Below are 17,965 nucleotides of genomic sequence, written 5' to 3'. Positions count from 1 at the left end.
TTTGGGACTCCAGTGAACCACGATGAGAGCCATTATCCACAAATGGAGTAAACAGTGGGACAGTGGAACAGTGGTGAACCGAGTTGCTGGCCGACCAAAATTACTCTAAGAGCGCATCAACAACTCACCCAGGAGGTCACAAAGGAATCTAAAGAAAACATCCAAAGAGCTGCAGGCCTCAGTTGTCTCAGTCATGAGTTCATGAGTCAACAATAAGAAAGAGAGTGGGCAAGAATGGCATCCATGAGTTCCAAGGCAAAAAACTCTTTTGGGAAAATATTTAGTGGACTGAAAAGACAAAAGTCGAATCTTTTGGAAGGTTTGAGACCCGTTACATCTGGTGTAAAACTAACACAGCGTTTTAGGTCATACAAACAGTCAAACATGGCGGAGGTAGTGTAATGGTCTGGGGCTGCTTTGCTTCTTCGGGACCTGGCGACTTGCTGTAATTGATGCAATCACAAATTCTGATGTCTAACCATCAGTTTCAGAGTCATTACCAGTTGCTGCAAACATTTGATTACAGTTCTTGCAGGCAAGGGTGGCACAACAATTTATTAAGTTTAGAGGGCAGTTACTTTTTCACACAGGCACTTTTAGATACCGTTTTTTTTTCTCTGAATAAATGAACTGATCATTTAAAAACTGCGTTATGTATTTACTTGTGTTTAATATCAAAATGTGTTAGACTAACATGTTCAGATCATCAAAGAAAGATACAAAAATAAGAGATTAAGAATCACAGCATTATACATGCTCTACAACTATCTAGGAACATGAAAGTCGTGCATTGCGAACAGTAGAACCTCTTGGAGTCTTAGGATGATGCATGATGACATTTTTCATCCAAATTTCATGTTGTCACATTTAGCTGAATACAGTTTGAGTGATAAACAAAAATAAGCTATTTCCAAAAACAGAAACATGATATTAACAGATTTTCTGGTATTTCCCCTGTTTGTTTTCAGTAATTAATTTGCCCTGTGGTACACAGCAAGATAATGAAATCAGAGGAATTTCCATGTACTTTACATTGTGTCAGCTGGGATACTGAAGCGTCATTACTCAGATGTGAAGCTATCAACCAATGCATAGTGTTTATAAAACAAACACCTCCCTCCACTCCTAGCATCATGTAGCAAATTCCTTTTTAAAAATATATATTAGTCTTACTGCTGTATTAGCAGCATTTTTAAATTAGACATCTCCTTTGTGTGAATCTTTTTTGTGAATATTTCTAAAGGGAGCCCTGGTTCAAGGGATCCTTATGCTTAGTATTCATCTACAATCCAAGGTTGCATTTATTTCCTCCCATGCTGATATTGTTATGTAGTGGAAATGATGCTGACCAGGTGAACTGTAGATAAATCACTGCTGGCAATAGCAAACAGGGAATAACAACTTACCCCAAACATAATGTAATCAATTGGAGTGTTTCACTACACTACACCATATAGAACATGAACAATAGATTTGAAATTAAAGATCCACATCGAACAGTACAGTTTGTATACAAAGGGCTACTGTATCTAGAAAGTTCATCAGCTGTAAAGCATTGGCCGAAAGTCGGTAGTTTCACCTCGAGGATTATTGTTTCCTTTAAGATTCACAGTGCTGGAGTGCAGAGCACACACAAAAAATGATGTGTCACCTTTCTGCTACTGACAGGTCTCACTGTTTAATTTATATATTTTATAAGATAAAAAAAAATATGTCTCTGTAAGCAGCATATATAGGATAAACTGTGGATGGTTGTTTTTCTCAGTCTGGCTCGTTTCATCTGTCACAGCAGCACATCAAGCGCTGGTGACGTAGCCCCTCTGCAAACCATTTCATTTCTAAAAGAAAATGGGACCGTGACTGACCGTGAACCAAAAGATGGGCAGCTTAGCCGAGTGTGTGCAGGCTAGAGAATATTAGTGCTGGAAAATCCATTTCCTGCAAGTTTTGCAGTCTCGAACAATATGCCCTAAATGCTCCGCATCCTCAAGTAAACCTAATAACTCTGACACACAGCTAACTGTGAAAAATATTATGCCTCTTTCATCACTTGCAAGTGAACAAATGGTAATTGCAGCAAATACATTCCTCCCAGCACCTATAATTTTGTAAACACCCAAACAGCTGCAAGTTCTCAGAGTTGCCTTCCTCCACATCTCTCTTTTTTACATCCAACTGAAGAGAGAAAAATAATGAGAGAAGAATGTTGCAGCAATGCGACAATTTCACATATTTAGTTCAGGTAATCAGGCTGCATTATTGATAATCTTTGTGTTTTTATTTAATTAGGAGAATTTGTACTGTTGATTTTTAACCTAAAATGACCCTGTTTGCCTATTATTGGCTTTATAGATTTCATTTAATCTTTATGTCTTACTCTATAGAGGTATAGACTTCGGAATATCTTCATGAGGAATGTCTATGCATGCTGGTTAGTCAACCACAAGATTAAAACCACTGACTAGAGGATAATAACATCGATCACCTCATTACAATGCAATGTCCTGCTGGGAAATCTTGGGAAATAATAGGACTGAAAGCTATATTCTCTTGGGTGAAAGTCCAGCATCTGACTTACGCCATTGCACCTTCCTCCTCTGGACTTTGCTTCTTATCACAATTTACTAACTTGAAACCTGACACTTCAATGTGTAGATTTATGAGTAACCAACACACGTGGAGCTCTTTGGCATTGATTCTCCAAGCCTTTGAACTCTGCTACAGTAACGAACACCATTTTTCCAAATGAAATTTCCTCATTTGGTGTTTTGTTGATGATGGAAAACACATTAGTCTAATGTCTTCCTTAAGTCTTCAATGCAATTCTAGTGACTGTTTCTAGGATACGATTCACATCATTTTCAAACTTATCAAATATGTGACCTCGTACCCTATCGATATGATTACTGTCATCCTAGAAGACACTAGAAGAAATGTATCATCATATGATGAACGTGATCACTCAGAACATCTTTGTATTGATTTGTGTTGACCTTTTCCTCTAAGAAGACCCAAACCATATCGCCCCACCATCAACTATCTGTACATATAAAGTAAAACTGATGACTGCTTTTGCCCAATAAAATAACTTGTATATATTAAACATTGATTATTTCAGTGTTTACTCTTACTTTTTTATATTATTTTCTTTCTCTCTTTCTCAAGTGCAAATGGCCCGTGGATGATATGTATAAAATCCAATATAACATTATACAATTTTGGAGGGGCATAATACTGATATACAGTGGGCTGTGTCATCAGATAAAACCGCCATGCATTATGTGAAAAAAATCAATCGTTAATGGATTTTAAAAAAAGAGGAGAAGAATATTTGTTTTTGGCGAATCTTGTAAGTTGAATATCTGACTGGTTGTGATACTTAATCACATTGATACGAAAATCATTTTTAAAAAATCTAATGCTGCCATAAAACAGTTGTACTTATTGATTTGTAACATCAGCCACAATAGTCTAACACACACGAGCTGTGTAACTGTTAAAGGGGCAACAGTTTTAAACAAACTATCTAAATTTCTGCTTCAGATCTCTTGGTATATATATATAAAGTATATAAATTCAAGAACTGTAACAAGGACCTAATATAAACTCATTTTAAACTTTATTAGGTACACCTGTTCAACTTCTTGATAATGAAAATATCTAATGAGCCAATCACATGGCAGCCACTGAGCAATTCAGGACAGGGGATGAAATGTGATTTAAGTGACATTAAGTGTAGGCGGTCGGAGTATTTCAACAATGGCTGATCCACTGGATTTTCACACACAACCAGCTTTAGGGATTACAGAAAACAGACCAGATAGAGAAACTCTACAGTGAGCGGCAGTTGTCTCGGTGGAAACACCTTGCTGATGTCAGAAGTCAGAGGAAAATAGCCAGACAGCATTTACCTGAGAGAGGCAACAGCAACTCGAATAACCAGTTACAAGCAAGATATGCAGAAGAGCATCTCTGAATACACGACAACCTTGATACTGATGGCTTTCAGCAAGAGAAGACCACAACAGGTGCCACTGATGTGGGCTAAACAAAGGTAACTGAGGCTACAGTTCACACAGGCTCACCAAAATTGGTCAGTAGAAGACTGGGAAATGCTGCTTCATAGGAGGAGTCTGGATTTATGTTGCAACATCTGGATGGTAGGGTAAAAACTTGGCATAACCAGCATGAAAACCTAAAGCCATCCTGCCTTTTATCAGTAGTCCATGCTGGTGATGGTGTAATGGTTTGTGGGATACTTGCTGCACGTACCTCCCTTTGAGCCTCTTAGCACCAACTGAGCATCGTTTGAACTCTACAGCCTGCCTGAATGTTGTTGCTGACACTGTCCGTTCCTTCAAGATCATAGTGTGCCCATCTTTTCCAACAAGATGCAATGCACCATGTCACAAAGCTTAAGTAATCTCACACTGGTTTCTTGAACAGCACAATGAGTTCACTGTATTTCAGTGGCCTCCAGAGTAATGGGACCTCAGTCCAATAGTGCACCTTTGGGATGTGGTGGAACGGGAGATTCTCATTATTATCATACAGTCACAAATCTGCAGCAACTGTATTACGCAATAATGAAAACGTGGACTAAAATATCTTAGCGATGTTTCCAGCACCTTTGTGAATCTATGTCATTAAACTTTAAAGTAGTTCTGAAAGCTAGAAGTGTGTGCCTAATAAAGTGTCTGTTGTGTGTAATGTTGTTGAATACGAATATATTTAAAAAGTAGATCAAAACGTATATTTCAACACACATAAAGTTGTTCAAACTTCTGGTTTCTTCTCTTGAGTGTGTGCTTTCCCTCTCGCTCTCTACCACAGAGAGCTAATTACTGTAAACTCAGCTTTTTTATTTTTGTTTTTGCTTTTTTTTTTTAGCACCACTTGGTCAAAAGATGCTTCGATACATTTTCTCTGCTCATCACAGAGGAAAGAAAAACCCGGGCTTTATGGTTTGATGTTCTGCTTGCTTGTCTTGTTTGCCTATATGTTCTACTGCTGTGCGGTGTGTGGGCCAGACCATCAGGTCAGCTGCAGACGCTTTGGCCCAGTGTTTCACCCATAAAACTAAACCTTTGGGGGCCCTTGTTCCATATGCATCTTTGCTTCGTGCCACTCAACATTCCCACCAGCGTACTGTTCACTAATCCACTCACACATTCTCGGTACTGATGAAACTGACTTCCAGAGCTCACGGTCGTCTTTGTGTTGGTATTTTTATGTTAATTTCATGTTTTTTGTTAAAATAAATTAGTATTTACTGGCCTGCACCCTGTGTCTCTGTCTCTTGTCATGGCTTCTGAGCTGAGGTCTTGGCAATTTGCATATATTAAGAACATTATTATCCATATTAATCACATTATAATAGTGGGTTACCAAACAACGGGCTTTGCCTAGTGCTACTCTGTCACCATGTCCACTCCGAGTAAAAAAAAAAAAAAGAAGCTAATCCTGTCATAATGTAACTGTCAATTCTTCCATGAAATGAATCAGAAGTGCTGCAATTTTTAGTCATAGTGGTCATGAGGATGGATACGGTTCTGTGTTAGTGGGATTTTGTAGACCACAGCGAGTGTGCCGTGTGTCTGAAATCAGACTCGAGTGCTTGTTGTGGCACTGGGATGTAATAAATCCATGACCTTGGTCTGGAAGGTTTAAGGTGTTCTGTGGCAGGATAAACCAGACCTCTTGGTGCCTTGTTAAGGTGGCATGACTCACCTGCCTGTGGTGATGGTCGTAGGAGTTGATGTGGTTGTCAAACTGTTGGTGTCTCAGATACTGCTTATCGCAGAGCTCACAGTAAAACCTCGAGTCCCCCTCCTCCTACCGAGAGACAAAGGTGAGAAGGAAATCAGACAAGGAGAAAGGAGTGAAGTCTTAATATGAAAATATCATTTCTTATATTGTGTCTGTGTGGTGACCTTGGGAGTTATTGCTCCATTAACAAGACATATGGCTCTTTATTCTCAGTTTATGATGATTTTTTATTAGAAAAATATTCATTTTTTAAATGGTACTTTTTGAAGCATGAAGCATATTATTTTCTTTATTTCATGTGCAAAAGGATTCTGGTTAGTGCAAAGGGAGTACAGTGTGAAAAAAAGGAGGAAAAACAAAGATGAAGCTGTATCACACAAAGTTTCTTTCCAGATTAATTTTCAGCAAACTATCACAGTTTTATCTCTTTAAAAGTTTGGCTATAGCTTCCTCCTATACACACTTTTCCCTTTGGACTTTTGAAAATGAAAGATTTTAAGAACAGACTTAAATCATTCTTTTTAATAAAGCTTGTAATTAGGGCCAAATCAAACTCAGACTTTCTGTGATACACAGACCATTTCTTTCCCACCCTCCTCTATTATAGGCGTTTGTACACCATCTCTGCATGTCATAAAACTGTGTCTTCTCTGTCCCAGGCCAGTGTGTGTTCTGTTTCCCTGTGCCTTTTTTTTTTCTTCTCACCCCCGAGCTGGTCAGGACAGATGTTTGCCCTGCTTGTTCTGCAGAGGTTTTGTTCTGTTAAAAGGGAGTTTTCCTCTCCCTCTGTGTAGTACTTGGTCACTGGGAGCCATCTAATTGAAAACCTACTGGGTTTCCATACTGGTTGTCTGTTTTTCTGTGCTGGCCCTGTAACAGGCTGGTGACCTGTACAGGGTGTACCCTGTCTCTCGCCCTATCATAGCTGGGATACACTCCAGCAGCCCATGACCCTGAATTGGATAATCAGAATAGAATGGATGGATGAAGTGAAATGAACTAACTGAATGCATTGACTGGATATTGAAACCTTGACTCTTCAGTATGTCCTTTGACATCATGGTATCTTGAACCCTGGCAGGAAGGTGAGGGTGAAAGACGAAGGACCCCCCAGGTTTATACAGTAGCAGCCTGTCACTGACAAGAGTAGAAACCCTACCTACCCTATCATACCTTGCTTTATCATCTATTTTAGACGGGACCATAAGTTTCTAAATGAATATCATGGTATAATGCACAAGACTTGCAACCAGTGACTGAGACTGTAAACTCTTCTTAAACTGTTACTCAAGTCATAGTCTGAGTGAAAAGTGAAGTCATATTCTCAAGGTCTTCTTTACAATTGGACTTCTTTTGTGCAACAAGAGAAGTCACCCGAGTGCTGGTCATTAGAGATAATGCAGATCAGAGATCTTTTCGATTTGTCTATGTGTGCTGACCGTAATGAATTTTAGGTAATGGTTTTTCTGTGTAAACACTCTGCTTATTACAGAATAAGAAAAAAGATTTGTAAACCCTCTAATATATATTTTCTACATATCTCCAACAAACATGAACTAAACTTCACCAGATCTGCACACAAGTCCTCAAAGGCGATAAAGAGAACCCAATTAAACAAATGAAATGAAAATATCATTACTGGTGATTGTATTTTTCTGGGCTAGATGACATTTTAAAATACGTAACACTATTCGGCTCACAAGGCATGCAGCTTTTAAAAAATGTAGAGTTTGTTAAATTAGATTGAAAATAGTCATTCTCACAATATCCCAACAGAAATTACAAACAATACTTATACTAAAGCACTGTAAAGTATTAACTAGCTAATATGTTTTTTGTATTCAAATCATCTGATCAAGATGTTAAATACAATGCATAAATGTATGTGAAGGCCCTGAAGGTGTTTTGAGAGAAATAGCTGATTACAAAGACGTAGATTGTTATGCAAAACCAAACAAACTAACAAAGCCTCAGAGTTACACAGAATGTTTTTATTTTCATCTTATTGCACAGGATAAAAAATAAATATATAAACTTTAAGGACCTTCGGGCTACATGATTTAACTGTGGAAAAGCCCAGTTTGCATGATGAACACTTTTAGTGTTGATACCCTTAAGGAATTTGACTTCTGCCAAGTGGAATTTAAAATACAGATGTTTTTCATATTGCCATTTTCACATAAAGAGGACCAGTGATGCTCATTTTCATATCCTTTATGTAATCTTCAGGTCTGCTACAGTAGCTTTGATTCTCATTGTTCAAAATCAAGGAGTATTTTGATGTTATTATCTGCACTGATGCAGCCACTTTTAGTTTATGCCCTGTCTGTAGCAAGGTATTTTAGCATCCTTTCCTTTTCCTTTAAGCCAGCCTTGCCCCTTATTAGCACAAGGATTGAATGTGCCTACAGCCAGGGCTGTGTGCTTCAGAGGAGCATATAAGGGATATCCCATCTGTCTGATGTCTTACAGGTCCAAGCTTACAAAAAATGAGCATTTAGCGCAGTCTGAAACCTTTTCGCTCACAGGGATCAAATGCACATACAGTGACTTCAAAATGTGGCAATGTTTAATATGAGCATTCCCAATTCTAACAGTAAATAGTTAACAGAAAATAATAAAATAATAATAAAAGCACTTTAGCTGTGCATTTTGTAAAGTGTAAATGTCTCTTATGACCATGTCTAAAGCAGATTTACCTCATATACTCTTTCCTTATCGAAGAAAAAAGAAGAGAAGACAGAAACAAAACTGCATTAAGCCGCCTGCTGATTAAATTATTAGTCATAGACTCGAAAAATCAGTTCACAGCCATTTAGATTATGTAAAGAAAAATAAAATCTGACTTATCAGATAAAGATGGAAAAGTACATTTCAAAGTGTGTTTGCATATTTATAAATCATGATTTTGAAAGTTGGCCATAGGAAGCAAGATGAAAACAAAATGTGTTTGTGGAAAATCCCTCTGTGTTGGCTGGAGTGGTAAATTACAGCCATAACCAGTATCGGTTGTAAAATGCGTTTATGGGGATGTGTATTCATCATACTCAAGCTTTTAATTTGTTACCTGTCATATTGTGTGTGCGTGAGTGTTTGTGTGTGTGTGTCTGTGTGTGTTCATTGTTGAGTTTGTCATTTGGAGTGATGCTGTCTCTATTGCTTCCGATGGCTAATGGGCCCTTCAATCACAATTATTGATCAGCAATCTGAGTGTCTGAGTGAACACACACACACACGAGCTGATACACACCCAAATATACACGCACAAAAAAAACACACACAGTTTTGCAAACCCATATGTGATAATTTCTCTTTATACAGAACATACAGAAGTGTGTCTAAAGCCCACGTGCTTTCACAAATGCAATGCAAGATTTTAACACGCACGCACACACGCAGACACACACATTCTCCATTAATGGAAGATTGATTTATCTTTTAAAGCAGGGAAAACTCAATCTGTGACACGACCTTCAGTGGAGGTCTGGGTACTCGGCTGTGTGTGTGTGTGCGTCACAGATTGCATAAGTTGGAAAATTCCAACTTTTTGTCTCTAAAAATCGAGAAGCTTCCTGAGCACTGTGAGCATTGTGAAGAGGTCTGTGGGAGAGGAGGGGCCAGAGACAGAAAGACAAAGACAGAAAATGTGATAGAGGACAGACAGAGACAAACAGAAAGCCTGTGACAAAAGCAGAGGGGAAACGCAGACAACCTCCCTTAATCCCTCAACGTCCCAGAACGGCTGCCATCCTCTGCCATTACCGCAGGGATCTCCTCCTTTACTCAGCATTAGCTCATCAGAGAAGTGATTACCGTAGCTACCATAATTCCATTAACTAACGAATTTATGTTGCATTATTCTATTACACAACGAAACATTACATTTGCATTATTTAATCAAAGACGGCATAGGTTTGCATTATGTCATTAAAGATGTCGTTGGGTTGCATTAAGCCCGCTGAGGATGGGTTTCCATGTCCATTACACATGACTTGCTGGATAGTTTGGAAATTGCTGCTCAGTAAACTCAAATTAAAACACATTACAGTTTAGAAGCTTTTGGTGCACTGCTGTGCAACAAAATAAAGATGTTTTCTTGCTGTTCTTTGAAAATCGCATTCCTTTTTTAAAATTTTATTTTATTTTGTTTTTTTACTTCAGTTGTGGGAGAGCTTTGTGGAAGAGTTTGGGAAATTGTCTGACCTGTAGAGTGAATTAATTTTTTAAAACCCTTTGGACAAACTCAGATGCACAGTTGTGAGGAGAAAAAGTAACCTCCCAAATCCACACTACATCTTACAAGCACAGTTTTCAGTGTGAAAAACAATTTCTGAATAGCTGCTTAGTCAGACCACATGTATTTAAAAAAAAAAAAAAAAAACTCAGCTAACTGAAGTAGAGGTGAGTCACGACATATCAGTCAATCTCCAAAAGCTGGTAAACAACTGCATTTAAAAATACTGGCTGCTGCATTCCCTGCTTTAATTTCCAGTTTATTTCAGTGCTCAGGTGTTTGGTTCATGAGAGAATGAGCATAACATCTCACTGTTCTGCTTTGTGACCTAAGTGGGTGATTGGTAATTCATCCAACTGTGTCTGTTCAAGCATTACTCAAACATTATTCAGTTGCAGATGAGTTTGAAGAGACTTAAGTAAAAGTAGCTGCAGTAACATTGTCTTGGCTGTTTGACTCTCTATGTCTTTACACACCACTGTGCATTTAAATATTACTTATTATTAATCTCTGACTCTCTTCCATAACATGTTTTTTGTCCTGTCTTTCTCCCATTATCCCCAAACCGTGGCGAACGATGATGTCCCTCCATGAGGCTAGTGCCTTGCTGTTAAAAGGGAGTTTTTCTTTCCGACTGTCACCAAGTGCTTGCTCATAAAGGGTCATCTGATTGTTGGGGTTGACTGCATTATTGTAGGGTCTTTACCTTACAAAATAAAGCGCCTTGAGTCAACTGTTGTTGTGATTTGATGCCATATGAATACAACTGAGCTGAAACTGAATTGAATAAATCTGTTTTCCCTTCATGAGACACCAGGAAAAAAAAGAAAAGAAAAAACAGGGAATTCACTTTCAATCACTTTCACCAAATTTACTAAATCATATAACTAAATAGCATATTTCCATACTTCTGTGTGGAGCTTACATGCTCTCCCTGTGCTTGCAGGGGTTCTCTCTGGTTGCTCTCACATTTTAATACATGCATATTTGGTTAATTGGTGATTAGTTCACTCGGAATTGGTCACAGGTGTGAATGTGAGCATGAATGGTTGTCTGTCTCCCGTGCTGGCTCTACGATAGACTGGCAACCTGTCTTGTGTACTGGACCCTATCCTAGTGTAGAAGCCTGAATTGGATATGCAGTTAAAAAGATGGATGGAAACGCAAAAGCAACTCTGATGGACCTTCATCTTATCAACATGCCAATATGAACCTATTGGCTAGTCTGTTGACTTGATTTTCTGGGTACAACTCCCAGTTTTTATGGATTCTGGTCTAGCCACAATAATACAGAACATGCATTATATCTATACCCAATGATGAATGTCCAATTCTTTCATTTCTAATTCTTTAAAATGGAAATTGATGCTTTCAAGATTGTATTTTGGTACTTGCGTGCAGCCAAAGCATGTTCAAACATGATTGCTCACGAGAAATAACAAAAAAAACTAGAAGACTTCTGGTACTGAAGATCTTGTCCCTTGGTTACAAATTCTACATATTTATATGATGATATCTGATTATATAGACATTAACAAGAAGTCAATAGGTAAATTATAAATAAGATACAACCGTTAGATACAGAGCAACATGAGCATCCTCTTGATTTCATGATTCTGGACACTTGACTAATGTTGAAAGGTTGGAATGAAGCTATTAGAAGAAAAGATAACTTTCTCCATAGACCTACAGACAGCTGGTATACATTTGTCTGAATTTGAGTTTCCTTTTTCATATTATGAAACCAAAACAGGGCTCATATCTGCTTGCAGATGCAGAATTGTCTGTTATGTCTTGTTACTGTAATTGTCAACATCTGATTAGACCTGAGTGTTTCATCTTGACTCCTCTGCTTTTTTTTACATTTCAAGTTGAAGAAAATATATGAAAGAAATAGAATATAAAGCATCAAATAGTCCACATTTTGCCCCGCTCAACTCAATATCTTGAAATGTTTTACTTTTGGTGAAACAAAGCTGTCGGCTGTAACTAATTTGATTTTCGATGTCTTGTAACTGGCTTGATAAGTCTGATGTGTGAAGTGAAGCCCCTCTGCAGCTTTTTTCCTGCCTCGCATGCTCACTGAGCTGCTCCTGTAAATGACTTTCTTACTGACAGATTTCTCTTCCTCTGTCTCCCTCAGGGTTATGTTCTTTCTCCAAGCTTGTACTTTCTTAACACTAATGACAAACCACAGTCAGGATGTAGATAGACTCTTTTATCAGGTTTAAGGGAATAAAAAGGAGAATATTGATCATTTTATGCTGCCCATGGTGTGGCTTAATCATCACTTTAATGCACTAAAAATTAGGGACAAGGTCAAAACATTTTTCAAAAAAAAAAAAAAAAGGAGAAAGAAATGAAAGAAAGATGAATTATTGAATATTTTCTGTCAGTGTATGAAGAAAAAGACGAGATCTGTAGGAAATGCTGCGGCATTTGTTCACCTTTATACTGACTGAGCTCTTTAAATGTTCTTTCACTGCTTATAATGAATACCGGCTGATGTGACAACTAGGTGATAAGTAGCCTGGAAGGTTAGCAGCATTCAATAAGAAAAACTGAGTCAACCTTTTAAAGAGCATGCAGCAAGGAAAGATGAAGTCACTGCTCACTACTAGTAAGGCCTCTGTGTAATATCTCAGAGTGCCAAAAGTCAATAAAATATGTAATATAAGTAAATATGAGGTTACTTTATTACCACCGACCAAAGAATGCCACATTTTTTATTGATCATCTTTTCAAAGGGCCACATGGAGCTATTGACTCGTGCGCTGTTATTTTGTGTCTTTATATTAAACGCAGTTATAATTTTCTTTGCATTTGATCCGTTTTATTCATGTGTGGTTTTGGCAGGTTTTTTTCATCATTACATCCCTTCTGGAAAAATAAAGGCTTGCAATAAAAAAGGAAAATCAAATTCAGTTAAATGGTACTGTTCTCGTGTGTGTGTCAAGTGTGTGTAGTCGGAATAAGTATGTTCTAATTGCAAGAAGAAGGAAACATGGTTCACCATTTTATCAAATGTACCAGTCTCCAAGAAGGACCTATTATATTATATTATATTATATTATATTATATTGTATTATATTATCTGTAGGTTCTGGTCTTCTAGAGGGGAAATAAGCATTTATTAATTTGTTGTGAGAACATCCAGGCCTTCACATTATGGCAGACCAGCTCTATTACATTTTAGAAACTAACAGACTCAGTTTTAGAGCTACAGAAATGTATTTTGCCTTCAGTGGATAAATATAAAAACCCTTCCAATTTAAGGCTAAATATGAGAGTTTCAGTCCCTTTATTTCCTCCATGAGTCTTCAATTGATGAGTGCTTTGTAAGGTCTGGTAGTCCAGCGAATATTGTCCCTTGTTCATTTACTGGAGATTGGAAATGGTTCAAGAACAGAATGACCCGTCCTGCCAGAAGATGTACAGACAAGCTCATGTACATATAACTGAAAACTGAATTGGTTGCTCTTTGAAAATAACAGTGTTTGTTTAAGGGAGGTAAGCTGATTTAGAAAGAAAGAAAGTAAACATAGTATTTGCAGTAAAGGTCTTTTTATAGCCTTGATGCTATTCTATATGAATTAAAGGCAACCTATTTGGATCAGGTCCAGGTATGTATTTCTTTTGTTGGACAGAGCAGCTTTGCATGCCCTCCAAGTCATCCAAGTCTTTTTAGCTCCACCCTCCCTCAAAGCCAACTTCCTTCCAAACAGCTCTGCTCTGTATGATATCATGCAAAACCAAGAATAAAATTCTATATATAAATAAAATGCATATGCTCATCTCATTATTTGAAACTATGGCCACCTTTAACATAAACGTCCACCATTATAAGTATGTAATATATAAGAAAAGTAAAAAAACAAACAAACAAACAGTTGTTTAAAAGAAAGCTCTCCTGATATTGGGACTGATAAAAATGCCAGTGTTGTGTTTGAATCTTTGTTTACCCCAATAATCAAACCAGCAAAACGACTTTCAGATTCATTCTTTCGAGTATGTGATTCATTAGAGATTCAACAGTTATTTCTCTACTAATAACAGAAATGTGTACAGATTCTTGTCATACATAGTTTTAATCGCAGATGTCAGTAATGCCTTTGAAAAAAAATGAATATTAAAAATCAAACTTAGATTTGCAAGCATGGAAAAAGACATTCAAGGAAAGGAGGCAATGCAAAGAACACTTGTCTGCATATAGCACTTTGCAAGAGTCTTGAGTCTTCTTTATGGTTTACTAGGAAAATGGGAAAATGCTGCAGCATTATACTGAAACATAGGAATACAGCATATACTATCACCACAGCCTGAACCCTTTTAGGCAACTTCATTGTAATTTTTTAAGCAGACTTCGGGAATACTTCTCCAGGCTTCTTGAAGGACATTCTTCTTTGGATGTAGAAGGACTGGACTGAAAGTAAAACACTGAAAAACCTTCAGAAAGTCCAGAGAACTATTCATAAGTCTCAAGAAATCTTTAAAAAGTCTGCATCTTAAGAGGCAAAATACAATGAAATGAGGGATGTAGCTCAAGACTTTTGCATTATTATTATCATGACTATTATTATTATTAATCATGGTAATAATTTTATATTACTATAGGTAACTTGTTTTACTTTCAGTATCCACTGATGTGAATTTATGTCAGAAGAGCTGCACAGAAATGTTTGGCTGTATTTCAAGCTTTGCTCTGGGGAGCACACTCCTGCTCACTCAGCTGTTGGAGCTGCTGCATTTCAGTTAGCCAAAACAACTTCTTGTTTTGTACATGCAGGGGACCTGCGGGATTACTACACATTTTATAACATGTTGTCAGAGTCAAAGTATGCTGGTAGAGTCAGAGTTTCTGCACTGAGGGACTGCAACAAAGAGAGGCTGCTGCCTAAAAGCACCACCAGTAGCTGGGACTATAAAGGCCGAGCTGTCCCCAGCCGACTGGATGCATCTGTGCTTAACCTCATCGCGCTGCAGTAAGGTCTTCTCTGGACTCTGTCTTTTTATGCCATTGCTGACAACAGCACTGAAAGAATGTGTGTGGAGTATAAAGAGGCTCAAAATTTTCCTGGGTGCCAAACTGAAGGAAACTATCACTGCTGGACAGCAAGAACTATTACTTGGATTTAAAAAATGACTTCTTGAGTATTTCTGCAGTGATTTAAACAAGGTGTGCATCAGTCATGGTTTTTCAGTTTTGATCATGCTTAGCCTCGGGCGATTCTCTGTGATCCCTTTTCATTGCTGTCAGTTTAACTTCCTCCCTTTCTCCCCAATTTCCTCCACCACCTGTTCTTGATCAGTTAATCGCTCTCCCCAGCGTACACACTCCCCTGTTTCCCTCGCCAGATTGTCTTGTCACTGTCCAGTCAAGCTTCCAAGTGGATATTCCTTGAGCTAGATTTGACTCCTTGTGTTTTTCTTTCCCAGTATTTATCCCATGTGGGGTTTTTTCCCCTATTTTAAATTTTTCTTGCATGTTTTTCATAGTGTGACCCTGCTCACGTGTGACCTTTCACCAGAATCATCTGCCTTACTGACTGGGAACCCATGTATGACCATTGGTGCTTTTGATTTGATATTTTGCATTGTTTCGTGTTTTTGGTTTGTTTGTTTGCTTCCCTCATTGAATTGATACATCATCAGATGGTCATCATCATCTTTGGTGTCATTACATCACACAGTAAGTTCAACTACAGTCAGTCAAAGAAGACACTGATACACTGAGATAAAATAATAAAGTAACCACCTGATCATTGCAACACCCACAACTTGATGTCTATTTTTTACGATTGCAAACTTTTAGAAGCAGTGAAACTGGATCCAAGTTATTCTATAGGTTGCATGAATAAATTATTATAAATTATTATTATTAGTATTATTATTATTATGTTTGTTTGTTGCATTATCAGAAATGCATTATATTATTTGGTGTTTATGGCTAAGACAGGCTAGTATAAGGATATCTTACTCGGTTTACTTGGTTATTACAAATGTGGTTATTATTGTGTTGGTGGGACAGGACGCTTTCTGCAGTTAGACATTAAAGGTTGCAGCCAAGTAAATGTACTTTGGTTTGAGTGTTTGCTTCATTCATACTGGCAGCCAAGTAGAAAAACATTTGTCAGCTTCGTGGTTGAAATAACAACTAGTAGATTTAGAGAATATCAGATGGCTACAAGTTCTCCTGCGTGAAGATGTGCCAAAAAATAAGTGCCAAAATGGCTCCAAAGCCACCATTGCTGGCAGTTTACTAGAAGTAAAATCCAAGAGTACAACTAATTACAAGAGGCATACACAGTATGACCTGGTCTGTTTATTTATACATGCTTTAAATTAGAAGCCCATTATCTTTAGGCTTCTGTATATTTGGAATGATTATGGGTCTAGAAATAGGTATAAGCCACATGAGAATAATGTGTGAATGCTTGTCCTTGAGTATATTTTTGTCATTGTGTGTCAAAATAATGTGAACATTGTGAAATATGGTACAGTACACGCAGGATCTCTGAAGTGGAGAGTTCCAGTTTGTAGAGAATGCTGAAGTGGTAATTAAGGACTCATGCAACCAGCACAGACTGACATTCATCTAATTAGAACAAAGACACTGTGACACTGGAAGGTATTTTTGTAAAACATGCACACCTGGTGGCCCGAAGTGATACTGAAATGTTTTGATCCAACCTAATGTCTCTCACAGAAAAGTGACAAATTGTTCTTACCTCCAAGTTATCACATATTGATATTTGGGCTACGTCCACACGTACACGGGTATTTTTGAATACGGAGATTTTCCGTTTTCATTTAAAAAAATAATCCCGTCCACACGTAAACGCAGAAATGAAGGAAAACGCTGCTAGGAACATGCCAAAGCAACAGGTGGCGATATATTCCTAACCGTGTAGAAATGTTGGCCAATCAGAAGTCTAGAAGCCTCGGTGGGAAATAGTAAACAAAGCTGGGGCATAGAAGCAGAACCGAGTCGTATGTGTGGAGGGACAGTAACTGTGTGTGTATATGTAAGAAAGAGAGAGTAAAATTAACAGTAACAGTATTGTAGAAATTAATTTCACCGAAACAATAACGTGGCGCACAGTGTGACGTCAAAAAAGGCGCACACCTCTGACGCTGCGTTTTCTCCGTTTTTTCTCGTCCACATGCAAATGCAAAAACGGAGTTTACGAAAATATCCACCCTGGCCGGCGATTTTAGAAATCTCCGTTTTCGTGTGGACGAAAGGTGCAAACCCATAGAAAAATCTGCGTTTTCAAAAATACCCGGGTACGTGTGGACGTAGCCTTGGTCAGAACTCATTTCCACTTAGAGGTTAGCCACTTACCATCAACTTTTTTCATCTTCTTGTGTTGTAAACTAGACTTCAATGTGCTTGCTGGTGTTTTCACAGAACCATTTAACAAAGGAGGAGAAACCTCTTTGCAAATGGAAGAAATTTGCTCTTTATCATGTGGTTCAAGTTGTTGAAGAGTGTGTGTGTGTGTGTGTGTGTGTGTGTGTGTGTGTGTGTGTGTGTGTATGTATATATATATATATATATATATATATATATATATATATATATATATATTAGGGGTGCAACGATACACAAAATTCACGGTTCGGTTCGGTTCGATACTTTGGTGTCACGGTTCGATATTTTTTCGATACAAAAAAAATGTTCATGCCTTTTTAATTTTTCATTTATTAAAATTATAAATTTATATTTTAACTCAAAAGTACAGTTTTTAAATTTAACCCTAACCCTTGTGCGTGTTTTTTATTTTGACAGCGAATTCGCACCTGCGGACCACTTATGTGCAGCCCTGGTTATTTAGCTCGTCATATTGCAGCCACAGAAATTATTTTGTCCATGAAACCATAAAGCTGCACTTTCTTTTTGCCTTATAGTCTGATTTGTCATAACTTCTCCGTTTTGTGGTAAGCTTTTCTTTGGCTGTC

General features: G+C 37.8%; 1 protein-coding gene across 1 annotated transcript in view; it reads right to left on the bottom strand.

Annotated features, from left to right (window-relative positions):
• The window catches only part of LOC146695131 (uncharacterized), an 87,130-nt gene that overhangs the window by 20,345 nt on the left and 48,820 nt on the right, over positions 1–17,965 (bottom strand). The window contains exon 2 of the mRNA XM_085477041.1: positions 5,731–5,835. Within this exon, the coding sequence (XP_085333167.1) occupies positions 5,731–5,835 (105 nt within the window). The remainder of the gene's footprint in view (positions 1–5,730; positions 5,836–17,965) is intronic.

This window comes from Copadichromis virginalis, linkage group LG13 (assembly GCF_057382275.1).
Source record: "Copadichromis virginalis isolate Kocher_CV1m ecotype Utaka linkage group LG13, C_Virginalis_male_GT1.1, whole genome shotgun sequence".
Classification (NCBI taxonomy): domain Eukaryota; kingdom Metazoa; phylum Chordata; class Actinopteri; order Cichliformes; family Cichlidae; genus Copadichromis; species Copadichromis virginalis.
This window is presented reverse-complemented; position numbering and strand designations above follow the sequence as displayed.